The following is an 18,614-nucleotide window of genomic DNA, read 5'->3' on the forward strand; positions in this document are numbered from 1 at the left end:
TTTGATCATTTCAGTAAAAACTAACGTTCATATTTCTCTTTTTGATTATAATACTGATGAACGTTCAAAACAAAGCACTTTGGCAACTTACCACATACGTTTTAAAATGCTTAATAAGCACCGTAACTTTTATGATATAATTTCTCCGTCATAATCGTTTGTGTCCGTGAATGGCTGACTGTTGTGTGACGTCAAATGCTGCGGCTGCAAGGCATTGTGGGGCAGCATCCCCTCTCCTTTCGGTTAGGGAGGTCCAGTGGTTCCTAAGCTAAAGGAGGTTATAAAGGAAGTTTGAAACCTCCTTTCCTATCATTCTAGAGAATTCAAACGGCACTTATCATGGCTGCCACTGAGGGACTTCCGGGTCATTTCACTCGGTTAGGAAGGTTCCTAAGCTAAATGGACTATTCGAACGCAAACCGGTGTCAGTACCATACGTGTTCGCCCTACCATATGTGTTCGGGGTCCGTCGCTTACCAATGATGTCACGCATTGTGATTGGCCGTAAGGTAATCGCACGTTGATTGGTGTAACTAGGGGCGCTGACTAGGGTATACCGGGGGATAACGGGTCACAACCTTTATATATACAGTCTATGGTCACAACCGTATGCGACATGTTATCATTCAGGCAACGACAGCGAAGCATCTGTGGTGTTTTCTGGCATTTATTCTGAGAATGAACACAACATTGTCTTTACATCCGCGTTGCATGTCACATCTCCACATAACTGCTCACGTCACTGTCAATAGTCTTTATTTATGCATAGGGCTGTACCCGAATATCCGAATATCCGTTCGTTGGAGTACTATTCAGGTTCCAATTTCGTTATTTGGATATTTGTTTTGTTGTTTTTTTCCCCGTTTTTTTTTAAAGTTGAATTTATTGAAAACTCTAATATCAACGTGAGAGCTTTTTCCTCTTTGGGGGGTGCTAACACTTAACCATAAACGTTATTGTTTATTTTCTCTGTCTTTATATGTAGATACTACTTTTTTCCGTTAATCTCCGTCACATTGTTTCCAAAGCAACAATAACTTCCTGTCAACAGCGCTACCTCTCCTTCAAAATAAAAGCATGTCCATAAATAGGAAGCCAAGCCAAATTACACTTAAGGACATATACAACTGCAACGAAAGTAACAAACACAATGCGATATCCTTTTCAATTTCAAAGAAATTGGGTTATTTACATCAACAAATAACTATAAAACAACAGTATTGTAGAATAACAAAATGAATGTCACGAATACACCGAAATGTCCCGCTCGGGCCGAATATTCGGACAAAGTAAAGAATGAAGTGTATGTTTAAATGTTAGCACCCCCTGAAGAGGCTCAAGCTCTTACGTTGAGTCTGGAGTTTCAATACATTCGGAATTGGCCGTGTAAAATGTCCTCTTGGGTTGCCGTACAGCCAATGCGTGACGTCATTGGTAAGCGTAACGGACCCGAACACATCTGGCCCGCCATCTAGTGGCTCAGAAAAGAATTGGCCCAAGGCCAAACTTAATTGCTGACCCCTGCGTGACATGTTTACATGCTTTAATGTTCAAAATGTGATTTATTTCTCTCATGCCTGTCTTTTCACCCTCTGTCTGAAACCAGAGCCCAGTCTGCTCTGATTGGTTAGCTGGCCTTCTCTGTTGTGATAGAGATGTACCGCCCCTTAGCCATCAATGTGTTGGAACACTAGTCAATGGAAGGCTGATTGTTATGTAGTGATGTCACTATATTACGGAAGTAAACAAAGGTGTCCAATAGAGGCGTTTCAGGCAGGGGGACAGCGACAAACTTTAGGATGTACGCCTCGGCAGATCTTTTAAATGCACAAAAAGCTATATAACACTATACAGGAAAGGGATAACCCAAAAAAAGCACAATAGGGCTCCTTGGGAAGGAGTGCATATTACTTTTAAATATCAGCATTAAATTATCCTGATGATTAAGACCAATATATTTTACAGGCCCTGACCCATGGTCAGATATACAGAAAAAATACATACAGGCATGGTAGGAGTTAACATAATGGAAGAATAACATTATTAACAGAATAAATACGTATTTATTGACAATTGGCCTATATGTGAGCATGACACAAAACACTGCTTCGGATCCTTTACTAACACAAAAACAAGTAGTAGAGGAACCTTTTTGAAATGCACAGGACAAACGACAAGCACAAGGGTTACATCCACTTTCGCTCTCAAAAACATTTTTTAGGATTGAAAGATTATGCCAAGCATTCTCAGCATTTCAGCTCAGCTTTAACAATGAACATATTGAAATAGTCAAAAGAAAGTAGGGATGCACTGATGATTTCCAATGTAATGCAATTGAATATGTATTTTCAGTAAAATAATATGGGTAATAAGAGATTATATCAAACGCAACCTGTATTTCTTAAATCTTTAAAAATGACATACTGTAATTGTATAGCAGGTTAAAAAGGCTTTTAAAAATATATTTTAAGGAATTTGTGTTCACGCAAAGTTAGTGTGATTAAGGTTTATATATTATTTTATGATAACACATTTTTTTATTTTCAAGCCACAGCAGGGGAATAAATAGAAACATTTAAAAAACCCTAACCCATCAGTAACAGCCAAATCTTTATTATAAACCTTGGTATGGGCCAAATCGTCTTTCTAAATGTTGGTATCAACCAAATCTTTATTCTGAACATCAGCATCGGCCAAATTGTTATCGATTATATCAGCAATGGCCGAATCTTTATTCTGAAAAATGTTGTCTTAAATATCAGCAATGCTCAAATCTTCATTCTGAATATCCGAAAAAAGTGTCATTCTGAACATTGCAATCAGCCAAGTTGTTACTCTAAAACAGGGGTGGGGAACCTCCGGCCCCCGGACCGCGAGACCATTTGATACGGCCCTCGAGGTAATTTATAAACTCACGCAAAAAAAAAAATGTAAGAAATCTAGACCGCAAAAGAATTAAACAAGCGAGTGCCTGTTTTTCCTGGCCAAGGTCAGGGTCCTTGAACACAACACGAGCCTAACGTGTCATCACGTGGTATATGTCTATTCTGACAGGAGTGCAGTTTTGCCGGAGAGCACCAGAACGCGGCTCCGGGTTGCGTTCGGATAGTTTAAAAATCAGCTCCTAAGTTCTAACCCTATCTCCTATTCCTTGACCTCTGAGTGAAAAGTCACGGGGCTAAGGGATAGTGGATAGGAGAATTCAAAAGGACTTAGCAGAAGAGACTGCGGTACTTTAGAGAATACGAATGCACTTTCACTATCCGATGTGTTTATGATGCGCCAGCGGACATCATTGTGTGCGTCTGCTGCTGTGGGGAAACTACAGAAACTACAGTTTTCTATACAACGGACTACAACATGGATGTTTAATAAGAACGACGGACTCATCTAGAGACTCTGCATCGTGCTCTGATGCTGTTGCTTTATGCTTTATGAACAACAGAGAAACATATTCTTCATGACCAAAATTGGAATTGAAATAAAAAACGAAAGTGAAACTTATGCTCATCACCCTCTCCCTCCGGTCCACATAAATACAAATGATCCCAATACGTATGATTGTATGAACTATGAAAATATCTTAAAATTAATACAAATGTATTTATTATAAATGTTAGTCTTTAACACCTATCACTGTGTATATCACCATTCAAACATCTTTTAAAAGTTGAACAAACCCCACACAGCTCAGTGAAATGTTGACATCATTTGATCATTTCAGTAAAAACTAACGTTCATATTTCTCTTTTTGATTATAATACTGATGAACGTTCAAAACAAAGCACTTTGGCAACTTACCACATACGTTTTAAAATGCTTAATAAGCACCGTAACTTTTATGATATAATTTCTCCGTCATAATCGTTTGTGTCCGTGAATGGCTGACTGTTGTGTGACGTCAAATGCTGCGGCTGCAAGGCATTGTGGGGCAGCATCCCCTCTCCTTTCGGTTAGGGAGGTCCAGTGGTTCCTAAGCTAAAGGAGGTTATAAAGGAAGTTTGAAACCTCCTTTCCTATCATTCTAGAGAATTCAAACGGCACTTATCATGGCTGCCACTGAGGGACTTCCGGGTCATTTCACTCGGTTAGGAAGGTTCCTAAGCTAAATGGACTATTCGAACGCAACCGGTGTCAGTACCATACGTGTTCGCCCTACCATATGTGTTCGGGGTCCGTCGCTTACCAATGATGTCACGCATTGTGATTGGCCGTAAGGTAATCGCACGTTGATTGGTGTAACTAGGGGCGCTGACTAGGGTATACCGGGGGATAACGGGTCACAACCTTTATATATACAGTCTATGGTCACAACCGTATGCGACATGTTATCATTCAGGCAACGACAGCGAAGCATCTGTGGTGTTTTCTGGCATTTATTCTGAGAATGAACACAACATTGTCTTTACATCCGCGTTGCATGTCACATCTCCACATAACTGCTCACGTCACTGTCAATAGTATTTATTTATGCATAGGGCTGTACCCGAATATCCGAATATTCGTTCGTTGGAGTACTATTCAGGTTCCAATTTCGTTATTTGGATATTTGTTTTGTTGTTTTTTTCCCCGTTTTTTTTTAAAGTTGAATTTATTGAAAACTCTAATATCAACGTGAGAGCTTTTTCCTCTTTGGGGGGTGCTAACACTTAACCATAAACGTTATTGTTTATTTTCTCTGTCTTTATATGTAGATACTACTTTTTTCCGTTAATCTCCGTCACATTGTTTCCAAAGCAACAATAACTTCCTGTCAACAGTAGGGATGTAACGATATACCGAATACCGCGGTATCGCGGTAATGAAACGGCTCAATACCGTCGTGAGACTGAAAAGATCGACCGCGATATTACCGTTCATTCATTTATATCTCGCCCTGTAAATAAAAACTGTAATGTTTTTGTTTGAACAGCAGAGGACGCCATAATACTAATCAAGAATACTCCCATCATCCTTTGCGTGCAAGCCCGCCCTCACACTCAGACCCAACGAGAAAATGGCGAATGGAGTAGACGAACGTGCTGACCAACTAAATAGAAATTGTGAAATTGAGGATGCTCCATCGACTTTTAAAGCTGTTGTGTGGCAGCATTTTGGTTTTCCCGTTTCAAGAAATGACAAAGGTGAAAAGCAAACTAACAAACGCCAAACTATTTGCAAATCCTGCCGGGCGACGGTCGCCTACAATTCGGGAAACACATCGAACATGAGAAGTCATTTGTCACATCACCACCCAGAAAAGCTCCGAACACAACAACCTACTGTGAGGAAAATGCCTAAGCCAGGCCAACTGACTCTGACAGAAATATTTGGAGCGCCACTTCCCCCTAACAGTCCAAGAGCTCAGGAAATAACAAGGTGCATCGGCGAGTACATGGCCAAAGACTTAAGGCCGTTTTCTGTGGTCGACAACAGTGGATTTCGGAGGTTAGTAAACACGCTGGAGCCCAAGTATGCCATTCCATCACGGCCATACTTTAGTCGAACAGTGCTACCCGCTCTGTACCAAGAGACAAAAGCTAAAGTGACACAGAGCCTCAAAGAAGCAGAGTGCATCTCAATAACAACAGATGGGTGGACTTCACGAGCTACGCAGAGCTATATTACAGTCACGGCTCATGTTATGACCAGCGAATGGGAAATTAAAAGTTTTGTTTTACAGACGCGGCCTCTTTTCACATCACACACTGGACTAAACATTGCTAAGGTGTTAAAATCTGCTGTTTTGGAGTGGGGACTCGACAATAATCAAGGCATTGCTGTCGTAACAGACAACGCAAGGAATATGGATGTAGCGGTGAGAGAGGCCGGTCTTTCCCCACACATAAAGTGTTTTGCACACACTTTAAACCTCGCTTCAAAAGCGGGTTTGAACGTAAACCGGGCAAGTCGTCTGCTTGGTAGAGTGAGGCGTGTAGCTGCGTTTTTTCACCGCAGTTCAACTGCCACAGCTGTGCTGGCCACCAAACAGGGAATGTTAAACCTGCCTGCGCATAAACTCATCATGGATGTGGTCACAAGATGGAACAGCTCGCTTGACATGCTCGAGCGCTACCTGGAGCAACAACAAGCTATCGCTGCAACGCTACTCAGTGCTGAAGTCAGGCGCAACGCACGCGAGATAGACACTCTTGAACCAGCTGACATCACGGACGCCGAGGACATGGTTCGGCTTCTCTCACCGCTGAAAAAAGCAACCACCGTGCTGTGCGATGAGTCTCGACCTACAGTCTCTCTCATTGTGCCCCTCAAGCACATGATAGAGCAAAGCATGGCACAGTGCGATGAGGACTCCTCCACCATCGCCCAAATGAAGAGAGCCATACTGAAGGACTTTACAGACAGATACCAAGGGGAGCAAAACAAGTTTCTGCAAGAGAGCACTGCGTTGGACCCCCGGTTCCGGAGCTTGCACCAGCTAAATGACAGTCAGAGGGAGGACGTTTTCGACAGGCTGAAGTTGAAAGCCACACAGATGCAGAACCAGGTACATATTTAAATATTCTTTTTGTGTCTGTGTAACTTTTTCAGATAACGTAAGGTGGGTTTGCCTCTGTTGTTTTTGTGAAAAGAAAGATAAGACGTTTTTTTTCTACCTCTGCTTGCTTGCATAGAACCCTAGTGAAACAGAAGGGGAAAGAGCACATGACGCTGAGGAACAATCTCCTCCTTCCAAAAAGACAGCACTCGAAGATCTCCTTGGGGAGTCTTTCAGTGAAGAAGTGCACGTCGCACAGCACAACACTGGTATCCAGGCTGAAATTGACTTGTACCGCAAAGCGACCTCTATTTTACTCTCTGACTGTCCTCTCAAGTGGTGGAGAGACAATGCAAAGTGTTACCCACTGCTGTCCCCCATGGCCAAAGCATATCTCTCTGTCCCAGCCACATCAGTGCCGAGTGAGAGAGTTTTTTCCACAGCAGGGGATATTGTAAACGCCCAAAGATCCCAGCTTCTACCTGGAAATGTTGACATGCTCATCTTCCTGAAAAGAAACCTGTCTGATGAGTGAGTGAGAGAGAGTTTGAGTTGAGTTACTTCAAATCTATTTTATTGCAGGGTCTGATTATTGAATGTTCTTGTTTATTTGCACAAAGAAAATGCATACTTTTGTTTGGTAGTACTTGTTCTTGTTCCAGTCTGTTACTGTTTTGACAATTTAAATGTACTACTATACTAAATGCTGTACAAATCAGATTTATTATTTAATAAAGAAAACATTTTGGAGTAAAAAAAAAAGATTTGTATTTTTTTTTAGAATTTTTTTTTCCTTCAATATATCTCGATAAATATCGTACCGTGGACTTGTTATCGCGGTATTACCGTACCGTGAGTTTTTGGTATCGTTACATCCCTAGTCAACAGCGCTACCTCTCCTTCAAAATAAAAGCATGTCCATAAATAGGAAGCCAAGCCAAATTACACTTAAGACATATACAACTGCAACGAAAGTAACAAACACAATGCGATATCCTTTTCAATTTCAAAGAAATTGGGTTATTTACATCAACAAATAACTATAAAACAACAGTATTGTAGAATAACAAAATGAATGTCACGAATACACCGAAATGTCCCGCTCGGGCAGAATATTCGGACAAAGTAAAGAATGAAGTGTATGTTTAAATGTTAGCACCCCCTGAAGAGGCTCAAGCTCTTACGTTGAGTCTGGAGTTTCAATACATTCGGAATTTGGCCGTGTAAAATGTCCTCTTGGGTTGCCGTACAGCCAATGCGTGACGTCATTGGTAAGCGTAACGGACCCGAACACATCTGGTAGGCCGAACACATATGGTACCTACACCGGCACTTCAAAAATAAATTGCAGAACCCATAAGGAGCCGTACACATGCCGCAGTTTTTGCGTGGCTGTGTCTTTAGTTGAAAACCCTGTGGCGATCTGTTCATCTGTCATACTGATCATAACTTTGTTGTTATTAGTATCTGGTTAGCTAGCTATGCTAACGAATATAAGAAGCTTTTTCTACAACCAGTGAGGTAAAGGCACATCTTTATATGAGCATTATAGTTATAAAAAAATAAGAGAATAAAGTAAATTACTATATAAAATACTATATGACAGTAAAAAAAAGTTGTTATTAATAAAAAAGAATACAGTTTAAAAGGGGAGTGAATTGTAAAATATCCATAAAGAAAAAGAAATCTGCTTACAGTTCTGTTCCATATGGATGTTGAGAGATGTATCCATAGATCTCTTAATTTTGCTCTCAAAGTGCACCAGATTGATGCTTTTAACTTCAACATTTAAAAAAAAAAAATCCCAGGGGAGCATGCCCCCTGACCCCCCTAGAGGGGGTTAGGTCCCCCACCACTTAAATCATGTCCACATGGATATGAAACTAAATACATTTGCACATATCTTGAGTCCATATCTTTCTGTTTTGGTGGTCATGCCACAACCGTGCATGTGCATGCATACGCGAGTCATGGTAAGATATCTGGATTACGACGTTGCTTTTTCTTTGCACAGCATGAAAGAAAGGCGAAATGAATGGGCTGTGATTTTAGTTTTTTAACCAGAGGTCAATAATTCGTACGGCCCTCGGAGGATGTTGAAAAAATTGAAATGGCCCTTGAGAGGAAAAAGGTTCCCCACCCCTGCTCTAAAACCTGGAATTGGCATCGGCTGGGAAAAATGAAATTGGTGCATCCCTAAAAAAAAGCCGATTGGAAAATCATGTACTGTTCTTGCTTAGGTTTCAAATGTTTCACCACAAATGAAAAAAATGCCCAAAACTTGACAGGGTTTCAGCTGCCCATCGCGACATCATGTCCGTTTTAGTTTCACCTGTCCATCATACATCCAGGTGGATCCTCTGGTGGCGTTTCAGGTTACAATTCTGCGTGAAGCGTTTCCCGCAGGCCATGCAGCAGTACGGTCTCTCCCCGGTGTGGACCCTCCGGTGGGCCTTGAGGTTGCTCAGCTTGGTGAAGCTGCGTCCACACAGGGCGCAGCAGAAAGGCCGCTCCCCAGTGTGCGTCTGTAGGTGGGCCTTCAGGTTGCTGGGGTGGGGGAAGCACCTCCCGCACTGACCGCAGCGCAGGAGGTGCCTCGGTCCGGAGTCTGGGTGGGGTAAAGGGTTTGCTTGAAGGAAGTTTTCCGAAGGATCTGTTTTGACGCTGACCCATGGGGCAGCGGTTCGGTTTTGTGCCTGTTGACCTCTCTGCAATGACAGTTGTGGAAATGGAGACGGAGCAGATTTAGACGTAGAGGGAGTTCTGTTGAGGGGGTTTCCAACTTGAGCTACAGACTGGGCGGAGCCATAGTTGTTGGCGTGAGCCGGCTTTTTCGTGGGTCTGTGGAAGTGCTGTAGGGCGCCATGCATTTTGAGACCTGTGCCTTTGTGGGAAATGTGGTTCTGCCTGAGTGCTTCCAAGCTCACTCTGTGCCGTTTTACTAAACACGAGAAAGACGTCATCCTAGACTTTTTCTTCCCTTTAGGCTCACTTTCCACATAGCCGTCGGAATCAACAACCTCTTGCTTGATGGTCACACATGAGGCATCACTGTTTTGCAGTGCTGCCTTTGGGGACCGTGAGGATAACATGTGAACTCTTTCTGGGGTAACCACAACATCCACAGTAACAGTGGGACTACTAATTTTAGACAAATCACAGTCAATTTCTGTAGAAAGTCTGTGATTCGGCATCAGTTCAGGTGTTATGACCGCCCAACCATCGTCCAACTCTAAAGATGGGTCCGTAGCCACGTGAGCTTCTTCCTCTAATGCTGAAAAAGAGATTTGTGAGTCTTGCTTAATAACATTCCTAAATAATTCCTCAGTGTTTTCTTGAGTGTGTTTTGGTTGTGCCTTCTCAGTAGAGCTGTGTGATTGAGGTCCTTCTTCACCTACAAAAAACGGGATATATTAAACCATTATTTGGGATATTTTAGGTTGAGTTGTATAGTTTGATTCAAGCCAGCTTAAAATAAAAAAATTATAATATTGATTTAGGTTTATGCGTTATTACAAATATTTCACAGCTTAACTTTGCCATCCAGCAACCCGGTCTATCACAAAAAACGTAATTTTACCTTGCACAATAGATGTCCCTGGTCTACAGCCATCTAATTAGCTAGTTAGTTTGTGTGAATTTGGTTGGCTTCCAAGCTGCTACTCCTACTCCTGTGTTTATTTTGTTTCTGTGTGAGTTAAAGAGCACTATTATGGTGCTTATAGCGGCAAAAAGAAAATCATTAAAAAAAACAACAGTAATGTTTATTCCCAGAAATCATGTGCACAAGCCTCTAATCAGTGAGTAGTGCTTGTTTTCTTCTGTGTTAGACACGTGTTTAGCGGGTATAGTCTGTTGGTATAGTTGAACATCTGTCAATTCACACCAAAACAATCTAGATTAATAAATAGCCCAACAGATTAAGAGGGAAAATATAGATTTCTGATTGTGGGGGGAACTATCCTATTAATATGCAAAGTAAACAATGGACCTAGGTGAGCACAATATTAATTTACCATAAAGGGAATCACTCCAATGAACAGAAGAATTGGAGTGGTTATTCACTTCTTCTTCCTTCACATCCACCATTGGCAATCGGTCTTCTTCTCCAGTTGTCTAAACAGCACAGAGAACACATAACACAATGAGATTTAGAGTTTTTTAGCTGGGTCCCAAGTAGTTCTAGTAATTATAATTCGTAATGTTCCATTTTGGAATTTCCCCCAAAATGATGCACATAAAAACAAGTTTAAAAAAAGCATTCATCTTAAAGAAAAACTAAAAAATATTAGGGCGGCATGATTTGGGATAAAATAACTATTCCAAATTATTTTGACTGGAATTGCAATAGCAATATCATTTTTTTAAAAGAAAAATATTGTATTAAGTCCGTAGTGAACGATCTATAGACCGGGACATATAAGCAGCGCCATAATCCTTGATTCAGAATTATATTTCCACATAGTTTTCTAATATTGCGCTTTCTGCAATTTGTATGTTGGACCAACCAATACTGCACTTTTGATTCAATTTTAATTAATTGTGCAACCCTTGGCTGAAGCTTAATTGACGTACCCTTTTGCCACATCATAACAGAGTTCAAAATGTTTCATCTAAAATAATAATCATATTAATTTTACATGCATTTACCACAAAAGTGTTATTTTCTAGGTAAACTACGCTTTATATATTTATTGCCACAATACCTATTCCACAAGTTACAGGATAGATGGAAAAAAAAACATTCCTGCCCACTGCAATAACTCTCTATAACAAATCACCTCTGGCTGGCAGAGAAATCTCGGCTCCATAGCTTCTCTTATTAACCGGATTTAAACTCCCATGGTAAACTTTTATATTCAATTCAATATTGAATAATCCATTTCTTGCACAATAATATCCTGCATTATATTTGTAACTGGAAATGTGTATTTCCACATGTATATTTTTCACATCCACCAATATATATTATTTCTATTTTATTTCTATTTCAGACATATTTTGGACTGTTTATTTATTGTGCCTTTTTTTTTATATGCTGCTGCAACGCAAACATGTCCCAAATTGGGATCAATAAAGTACCTGTCTACCTATCTATCTATCTGTCCATCTATCTATAGATATTACATTACCTTCTTCAGACTTTCGCTCCTGATATTCTACCGTTTCTCTCCCATTTAATCAACACTTCTCTAACTTCTGGTCACTTTCCAAACACTCTCAAGGAGGCAAGAGTAAACCCTCTCCTAAAGAAACCCACTCTCAACCCGTCCGATGTTATAAACTACAGGCCTGTCTCTCTCCTCCCGTTCCTGTCTAAAACACTTGAACGCGCTGTCTTTAAACAACTCTCCAGTTATATCCATCAGAACAACCTTCTGGATCCGCACCAGTCTGGTCTCAAGGCAGGTCACTCAACAGAAACTGCCCTCCTTGCTGTCTTCGAGGAACTGCACACTGCTAAAGCAGCCTCCCTCTCCTCTGTCATCATCCTTCTGGACCTGTCTGCTGCATTCGACACAGTGAACCATCTAATCCTCACCCTTCGCACTCTCCAAGAACTTGGAGTTTCAGGCTCTGCACTTTCCCTCCTCACCTCATACCTCAAAGATCGTACCTACAGGGTAACTTAGAGAGGGTCTGAGTCCGGCCCTTGTCAATTAACTACAGGGGTCCCTCAGGGCTCTGTTCTTGGTCCCCTCCTCTTCTCCCTGTACACAAACTCGCTCGGATCTGTCATTAGCCTGCATGGTTTTTCATTCCATTGCTACGCTGACGACACCCGATTAATTCTGTCCTTTCCCCGCTCAGAGACCTGGGTCGTTGCACGCATCTCTGCTTGTCTAGCTGACATCTCTCAGTGGATGTCTGCTCACCACCTCAAGCTCAACCTTGACAAGACTGAACTGCTTTTCCTTCCGAGAAAAGATTGTCCCACTCTTGACCTAACAATCAACATCGGCACCTCTATTGTTTCCCCGACTCAGACTGCAAGGAATCTGGGTGTGACCCTATATAACAAACTGTCCTTCACTGCAAACATCGCTGCAACAACCCGCTGCTGCAGATACACTCTTTACAACATCAGGAGGATACGTCCCCTCCTGACCGAGAAAGCGACGCAGCTTCTGGACCAGAGTCTCATCATCTCACGCCTAGACTACTGCAACTCCCTCCTGGCTGGTCTACCTGCATGTGCCATCCGACCTCTGCAGCTCATCCAGAATGCAGCGGCTCGCCTGGTCTTCAACCTTCCTAAATTCTCCCACACCACGCCGCTCCTCCGCTCCCTTCACTGGCTTCCGGTAACTGCTAGAATCCACTTCAAGACAATGGTACTTGCGTACCATGCTGCGAATGGATCTGGCCCTTCCTACATCCAGGACATGGTTGAATTGTACACCCCAGCATGTGCACTCCGCTCTGCATCGGCCAAACAGCTCGCTGCACCCACACTGCGAGGAGGACCCAAGTTCCCATCAGCAACAACACGTGGGTTTGCTATCCTGGCTCCAAAATGGTAGAATGAGCTCCCCATTGAAATCAGGACAGCAGATAGCTTGCACATCTTCCGGCGCAGACTGAAAACTCATCTCTTTCGACTCCACTTCGAGCGATAGAACTATTAACAAAGCACTTATATACTAATAAAGGACTGGCTTATCTAAAGCCAGTTGAGTAGCACTTGAAATGTTTTAGCTCTATGAAACTTGATGTACTTATATGATTCTGTTTTCTTCAAGTTTGTATTTTGTTGGTCGAACGCACTTATTGTAAGTCGCTTTGGATAAAAGCGTCAGCTAAATGCAATGTAATCTATAGATATCTACCTATCCGTCTGTCTGTCTGTCTGTCTGTCCATCTATCTGTCTATCTATCTATCTATCCATCCATCCATCCATCCATCTGTCTGTCTATCTACTTATCTATCTATAGATATCTATCTACCTATATATCTATCTACCTGTCTATCTACCTATAGATATCTATCCATCCATCCATCTATCTATCTATCTGTCTATCTATCTATCCATCCATCCATCCATCCGTCTGTCTATCTATCTATCTATCTATCTATCCATCTATCTATCTATCTATCTATCTACCTACCTGTCTATCTATCTTATACCCCTTTGCCAGATAGACATATCTTATTAAATGTCCTTACCGTTGTGTTTTAAACATACCTATTCTCCTTAAATTCATACTGCCTATCTCTAGCTTCAAAAACCTCTGAATCAGTTGAGAAGCTTATGAATTTTTGTTTTTTTTGTTATCTATGCAGTTTCAAATAAAAAGTAATGTGACCCACCGTCGATCTCCTCTCAGGGCTGAGGGTAGCAGCACGAGGGTCAGCTTCCTGTGTTGACTCTGTTAGGACTTCCTTTGTGCTGCATATTGTCCAACTCTCCCCAGAGTCACCTTCTTCTTCTTTTACACCACAGCCCTCCAAAGCTTCTGAAGAGATGAAGAACTGAATTATGACGACATAATGAGTATGTCTTTTTTTGCAGAGGTGGAATGTAAATACCTATATTTACTAAAGTACTTTGCTGAAAGAACTTCAGGTACTTGTACTTTACTACAGTATGTTCATCTCATGACATCTTTTTAATACCACTCCCTTACAGTAATCTGACAGTTTAAGGTAAGTCAGACATTAATTATTATTTAAATGTATAAACTATGACATTAGGTTACAAATTAAACAGAACACGAAAGCATACAACCAGTTAGATAACTAATATTTGATAATCGGTTGAGTCAACCATATTGGAATTTAATTCCTTGAAATATATATATTTTTCTGTATTTTAGATTAATTTGAGTTCTCACTTTGGGCTCTGGGTAATTGTGATAACATTTCTAGCCATCTTAGAATTTTTACAAAAAAACAATCAATTAATACATGGAGAAAATAATCAGTAGAGCAATAATAATTATTAGTTGCAGTCAGATACAAAATTACGGTGGCCCTGAAGTGCAAGACACCACAGCATATCACAAAACGCCACGGAATTTCACAAAACACAACAGCATTTCAGAAAACCCTGCAGCATTTCAGAAAACGCCGCAGCATTTCAGAAAACACCACAGCATTTCAGAAAACGCTGCAGCATTTCACAAAACACAACAACATTTCAGAAAACACCACAGCATTTCAGAAAACACAACAGCATTTCACATTGGACGGAAAGGGTATTCCTTTAGGGAGAACACTTTTTGTTTGTGATTGGACAGAGCCAGCCAGAGAAGCACTGCTGTGATTGGTTATTTTTTGCTGCCAGTCAAGAAATGACGCTTCGTGATTGGCCCAACACATCAGCCGTTAGAGCACACACTAGGCTTGTTTGAGATGAGCTGCGGCTCGCCTCGAAAGTAGACGAGAATAGCCGATCGCAGCCGGGGGAGGTCTCAAAAAGCTTGCCTGAAGTCGGACAGCTCCGAGTCGGCTTCTTCTCCTTCGCCTTCTTCTTCTTCTTCTCTCGCACACACATGTGTTTAATCGTTAATGTCATTTATGTACTAAGTAAATACATTTGTTGCTGCTCAAGATTAGATTCAACTTTATTGTTATTGCACATATTACAGGTACTGAGACAACGAAATGCAGTTTAGCTTCCAACCAGGAGTGCAACAAGCAGTAAAGTGAAAAGTAATGTACACAATCTACAGAATAAAATATAGAAAGAATTGAATGATGAATGAACAGTGAGGGGTATGAATATACACAGCAGCCTGTGAGCAGTATGAACAGTGTGTATGAATATGCTAAGATATATAAAGTATGAAAACGGTAAGCATTGCAAGTATAGTATAACATATATAGATATTAATTTCATGATGATAAGCATTGTGGAAGGGGGAGGGGGCGACGTAAAACTATCATTATCACCAGCATGAGCGCTCAGCTCGAGATACCAGCGAGTCGTTTCCCATCAAGCATTTAGCTTCCGCAGCCGGTGGAGAGGAACTGCGCCTCGCCGCGCCTCGCTCTCAAGGCTGCGGGCGTCTTTGTCCCGCGAGATTTCAACGTCTCATGTAGGTGAGCCTCCAGAGCAAGTCGGAAAAAATGACTTACCATCATGCAACGCACTAGCAAGACGTTGATCGAAATTGCGCAGGTCTGCGCAGGTCTCGCTTCTCTCAAACAAGCCTCCTCTCCACGGGCTGCGGAAGTGAAATGCTTGATGGGAAACGACTCGCTGGTATCTCGAGCTGAGCGCTCATTGGTGGTTTTGACCACGTGCTGGTGATGAAACTCTCCAATTGGCTCGGCAAAAGTTTGTTGTTGTTTTGTGTCAGTTTTACGTCGCCCCCTCCATTAACATTTTTCATAATTGTTCCACAATGCTTATCATCATGAAATTAATATCTATATATGTTATACTATACTGCTTACCGTTTTCATACTTTATATGTCTTAGCATATTCATACACACTGTTCATACTGCTCACAGGCTGCTGTGTATATTCATACCCTCACTGTTTATTCATCATTCAATTAATTCTATATATTATTCTGTAGATTGTGTACATTACTTTTCACTTTACTGCTTGTTGCACTCCTGGTTAGAAGCAAAACTGCATTTCGTTGTCTCAGTACCTGTAATATGTGCAATAACAATAAAGTTGAATCTAATCTTGAGCAGGAACAAATGTATTTACTTAGTATATATCTGACATTAACGATTAAACACATGTGTGCATTCTTTATAAATGCAAACCGAGTCAAGCCGACTACGGAGGTGGCGGTATGCACCTTAAAGTTGTTTGCAATCCGCCAAAAAACCGAGAGAAGAAGAAGAAGAAGAAGAAGAAGAAGAAGAAGAAGAAGAAGAAGAAGAAGAAGAAGAAGAAGAAGAAGAAGAAGAAGAAGAAGCCGACTCGGAGCTGTCCGACTTCAGGCAAGCTTTTTGACTGCGGTCAAGAATCAGGTGATTCGGGGAGAATCAGGACAATTTGATGTAGAGTTTCAAAATAAAAGACCTTTGAAATCTCTTTTATGAGCTATCATCCCTCTGTGTTTAGATGAGAATAAAACAAAAACGTTGTCCCGATTTTTTCTGAGTGACTGGGTGGGGTGTCCTGCTATCACCCTGGAGTGAGATGAGTATTTGATACTGGACAGTTTTTGTTTTATTCTCATCTAAAAACAGGGATGATAGCTCATATATGAGACTTCAAAGGTCTTTTATTTTGAAACTGTACATCAGAATGTCCTGCTTTTTTCTGAGTGACTAGGTGGGGTGTCCTGCTATCACCCTGGAGTGAAATGAGTCTTTGATACTGGAAAGTTTTTGTTGTATTCTCATCTAAATACAGAGGGATGATAGCTCATGTATGAGGCAGTGTTTCCAGGACTCTACCGTAATACATAGGATATTCACGCACCGCAATATCACGTGCTGGCTGGCTTGACTAGGTCTTCCCGAGTGGAGGCTGACTTGACCGCAGTGCTTTTTGAGACCTCCCCCGGCTGCGATCGGCCGGGGGAGGTCTCAAAGCCGCAACGCGTCTCAAACAAGCCTAGTCAATGCAGGGATTTTACTTTTACCTCTTCATTTATGAAGTTTGGTATTAGTACTTCAACTAGGATCTGAATACTTCCTCCTTTAATGATTGTCTGTTCTTACCATCCTGTTGTTCTTTGGGCATTTCTTCTGCTGTGTCACTGCACAGTTTCACAGCATCCTTAGCACAGTCGACACACTTGCCAGTGTTCCCTCCTTGGTCCCTTATTTTCCTCTCAGCCCATTGCAGCTTCATCCTCAGGGCCTCCACCTCCTGGCTCCTGCGCTGCATCTCCTCCAAGAAGCCGTCTTCTACCAGCCTGGTGACCTCAAACATGGCTGTCTTAACCACGGTCTCCATCACATCCGAGAGTTGGGTCTGGAAAGTTGCAATGAGGGTGTCCAGGTCCGACATGGTGTAGGCTATCAGGGTCCAGTGTCTTATTAAAATAATAATTAGAGCGAAGGAGTAAAGACCCAATTGAATTGTTATTCTTGAAAATGGCTACAACAGGTTGTTTACGTTGTAAAGCAGTTGTCATACATCCACTTGATGTTGTTCTAATTTTCCTTAAGGAGCAATACAATGATATAAATTAAAATAAGGGGGTTACAAATTGGAATTAACGATGACCAATACCTTCATAACAATTCATATGGTCACCTGGCTAGCCAGCTAATGTGACTCCTTAGCTTAACGGTAGCATTTGTATGCTTATAAACCTTAGCGGCGTCACACTGTCAACATAAGGTAACGTAATACGACTACTTATTATATAAAGCATAGTCGAGCCAAACCTTGGGTCTTAAATGTAGCAGATTAATGTGTACTAAACGTTAAACGGGATTAGCTTTTCATCAATCACTGATGGGTCTTGTTTTTCCTCGTAACGTCATGCAAGACGTACTACGGTGGCCTTCTCTTAGGTTTGAGTGAATAACAAAACGCTTTTTAATAAAAGGGAAACCCATAGGCTGCGCAAGGCAGTCAATGTAACTTGAAGAAGTGTTTGGACTTTATACTAAATGATGAGTGCTGCAATGTAATGAATCTATACTTTTCTTAATATCGACATTTCTTAACACATTTTGATAACTTTAATGGGTTAAAATGTCTCGCCCACAACATTAGTTTTTAATAATTCCTGAATATTGCATTGACAATATTGCTGACATTGAGTGACTTATCTGTGTCATGAAATGAAAACTTCTAATCAGAACAACTTCTGTCTTGCTGAAATTATTTGATAGGGTTCTTCATAATGATATAAGGCTGCCAAAACAAGTGTAAATGTTTACTCTCTTTATTATCCACTTGGTCACATTTGTATTTTTAAAGATGTATTTTTTCAGTATGCTGGGCCCAATAGCATACCCTATGTTTTGAGTCACAACGTGTTGACTGGGATGAATTTAATATTTTTAATATAAAAAACAGACAAAACTTGATAAATATTTGATTTAATCTATAGAGGTTCAGAATTCCTTTCACTTTGAGGCATCACCCTCACATGTGGTTCTGATTAACATTTTTCAACATCCATGAGTACTTTTAAGTTAATTGGTTAATCAACATTACCAACTAGAATTTAAGTATGTTTCCAAACACAATATGTTTTCCT

At 41.1% G+C, this 18,614-nt stretch overlaps 2 protein-coding genes across 3 annotated transcripts; one reads left to right on the forward strand and one right to left on the reverse strand.

The window, feature by feature from the left end:
- Positions 1-13: 13 nt before the first annotated feature.
- On the forward strand, positions 14-7,189 carry LOC307033104 (E3 SUMO-protein ligase ZBED1-like). Its single transcript, XM_079671378.1, has 2 exons — positions 14-6,487; positions 6,615-7,189. Exons 1-2 carry the CDS (start codon positions 4,997-4,999, stop codon positions 7,011-7,013), a joined length of 1,890 nt encoding a protein of 629 aa, XP_079527504.1. The 5' UTR covers positions 14-4,996; the 3' UTR covers positions 7,014-7,189.
- LOC307033117 (uncharacterized protein) lies at positions 3,584-17,905 on the reverse strand. 2 transcript variants are annotated; one of them, XM_079671404.1, is made up of 5 exons: positions 17,791-17,905; positions 17,116-17,432; positions 13,791-13,936; positions 10,495-10,594; positions 3,584-9,872 (listed from the first exon to the last, which is right to left on the reverse strand). In XM_079671404.1, exons 2-5 carry the CDS (start codon positions 17,405-17,407, stop codon positions 8,818-8,820), a joined length of 1,593 nt encoding a protein of 530 aa, XP_079527530.1. In that variant the 5' UTR covers positions 17,408-17,432; positions 17,791-17,905; the 3' UTR covers positions 3,584-8,817. The 2 variants fall into 2 exon arrangements, with proteins under 2 accessions (XP_079527530.1, XP_079527529.1); XM_079671403.1 differs by having other exon boundaries at positions 17,116-17,894.
- Between the last annotated feature and the right edge of the window lie 709 nt (positions 17,906-18,614).

This window comes from Notothenia rossii (genome assembly GCF_949606895.1).
Source record: "Notothenia rossii genome assembly, chromosome: 1".
NCBI lineage: Eukaryota > Metazoa > Chordata > Actinopteri > Perciformes > Nototheniidae > Notothenia > Notothenia rossii.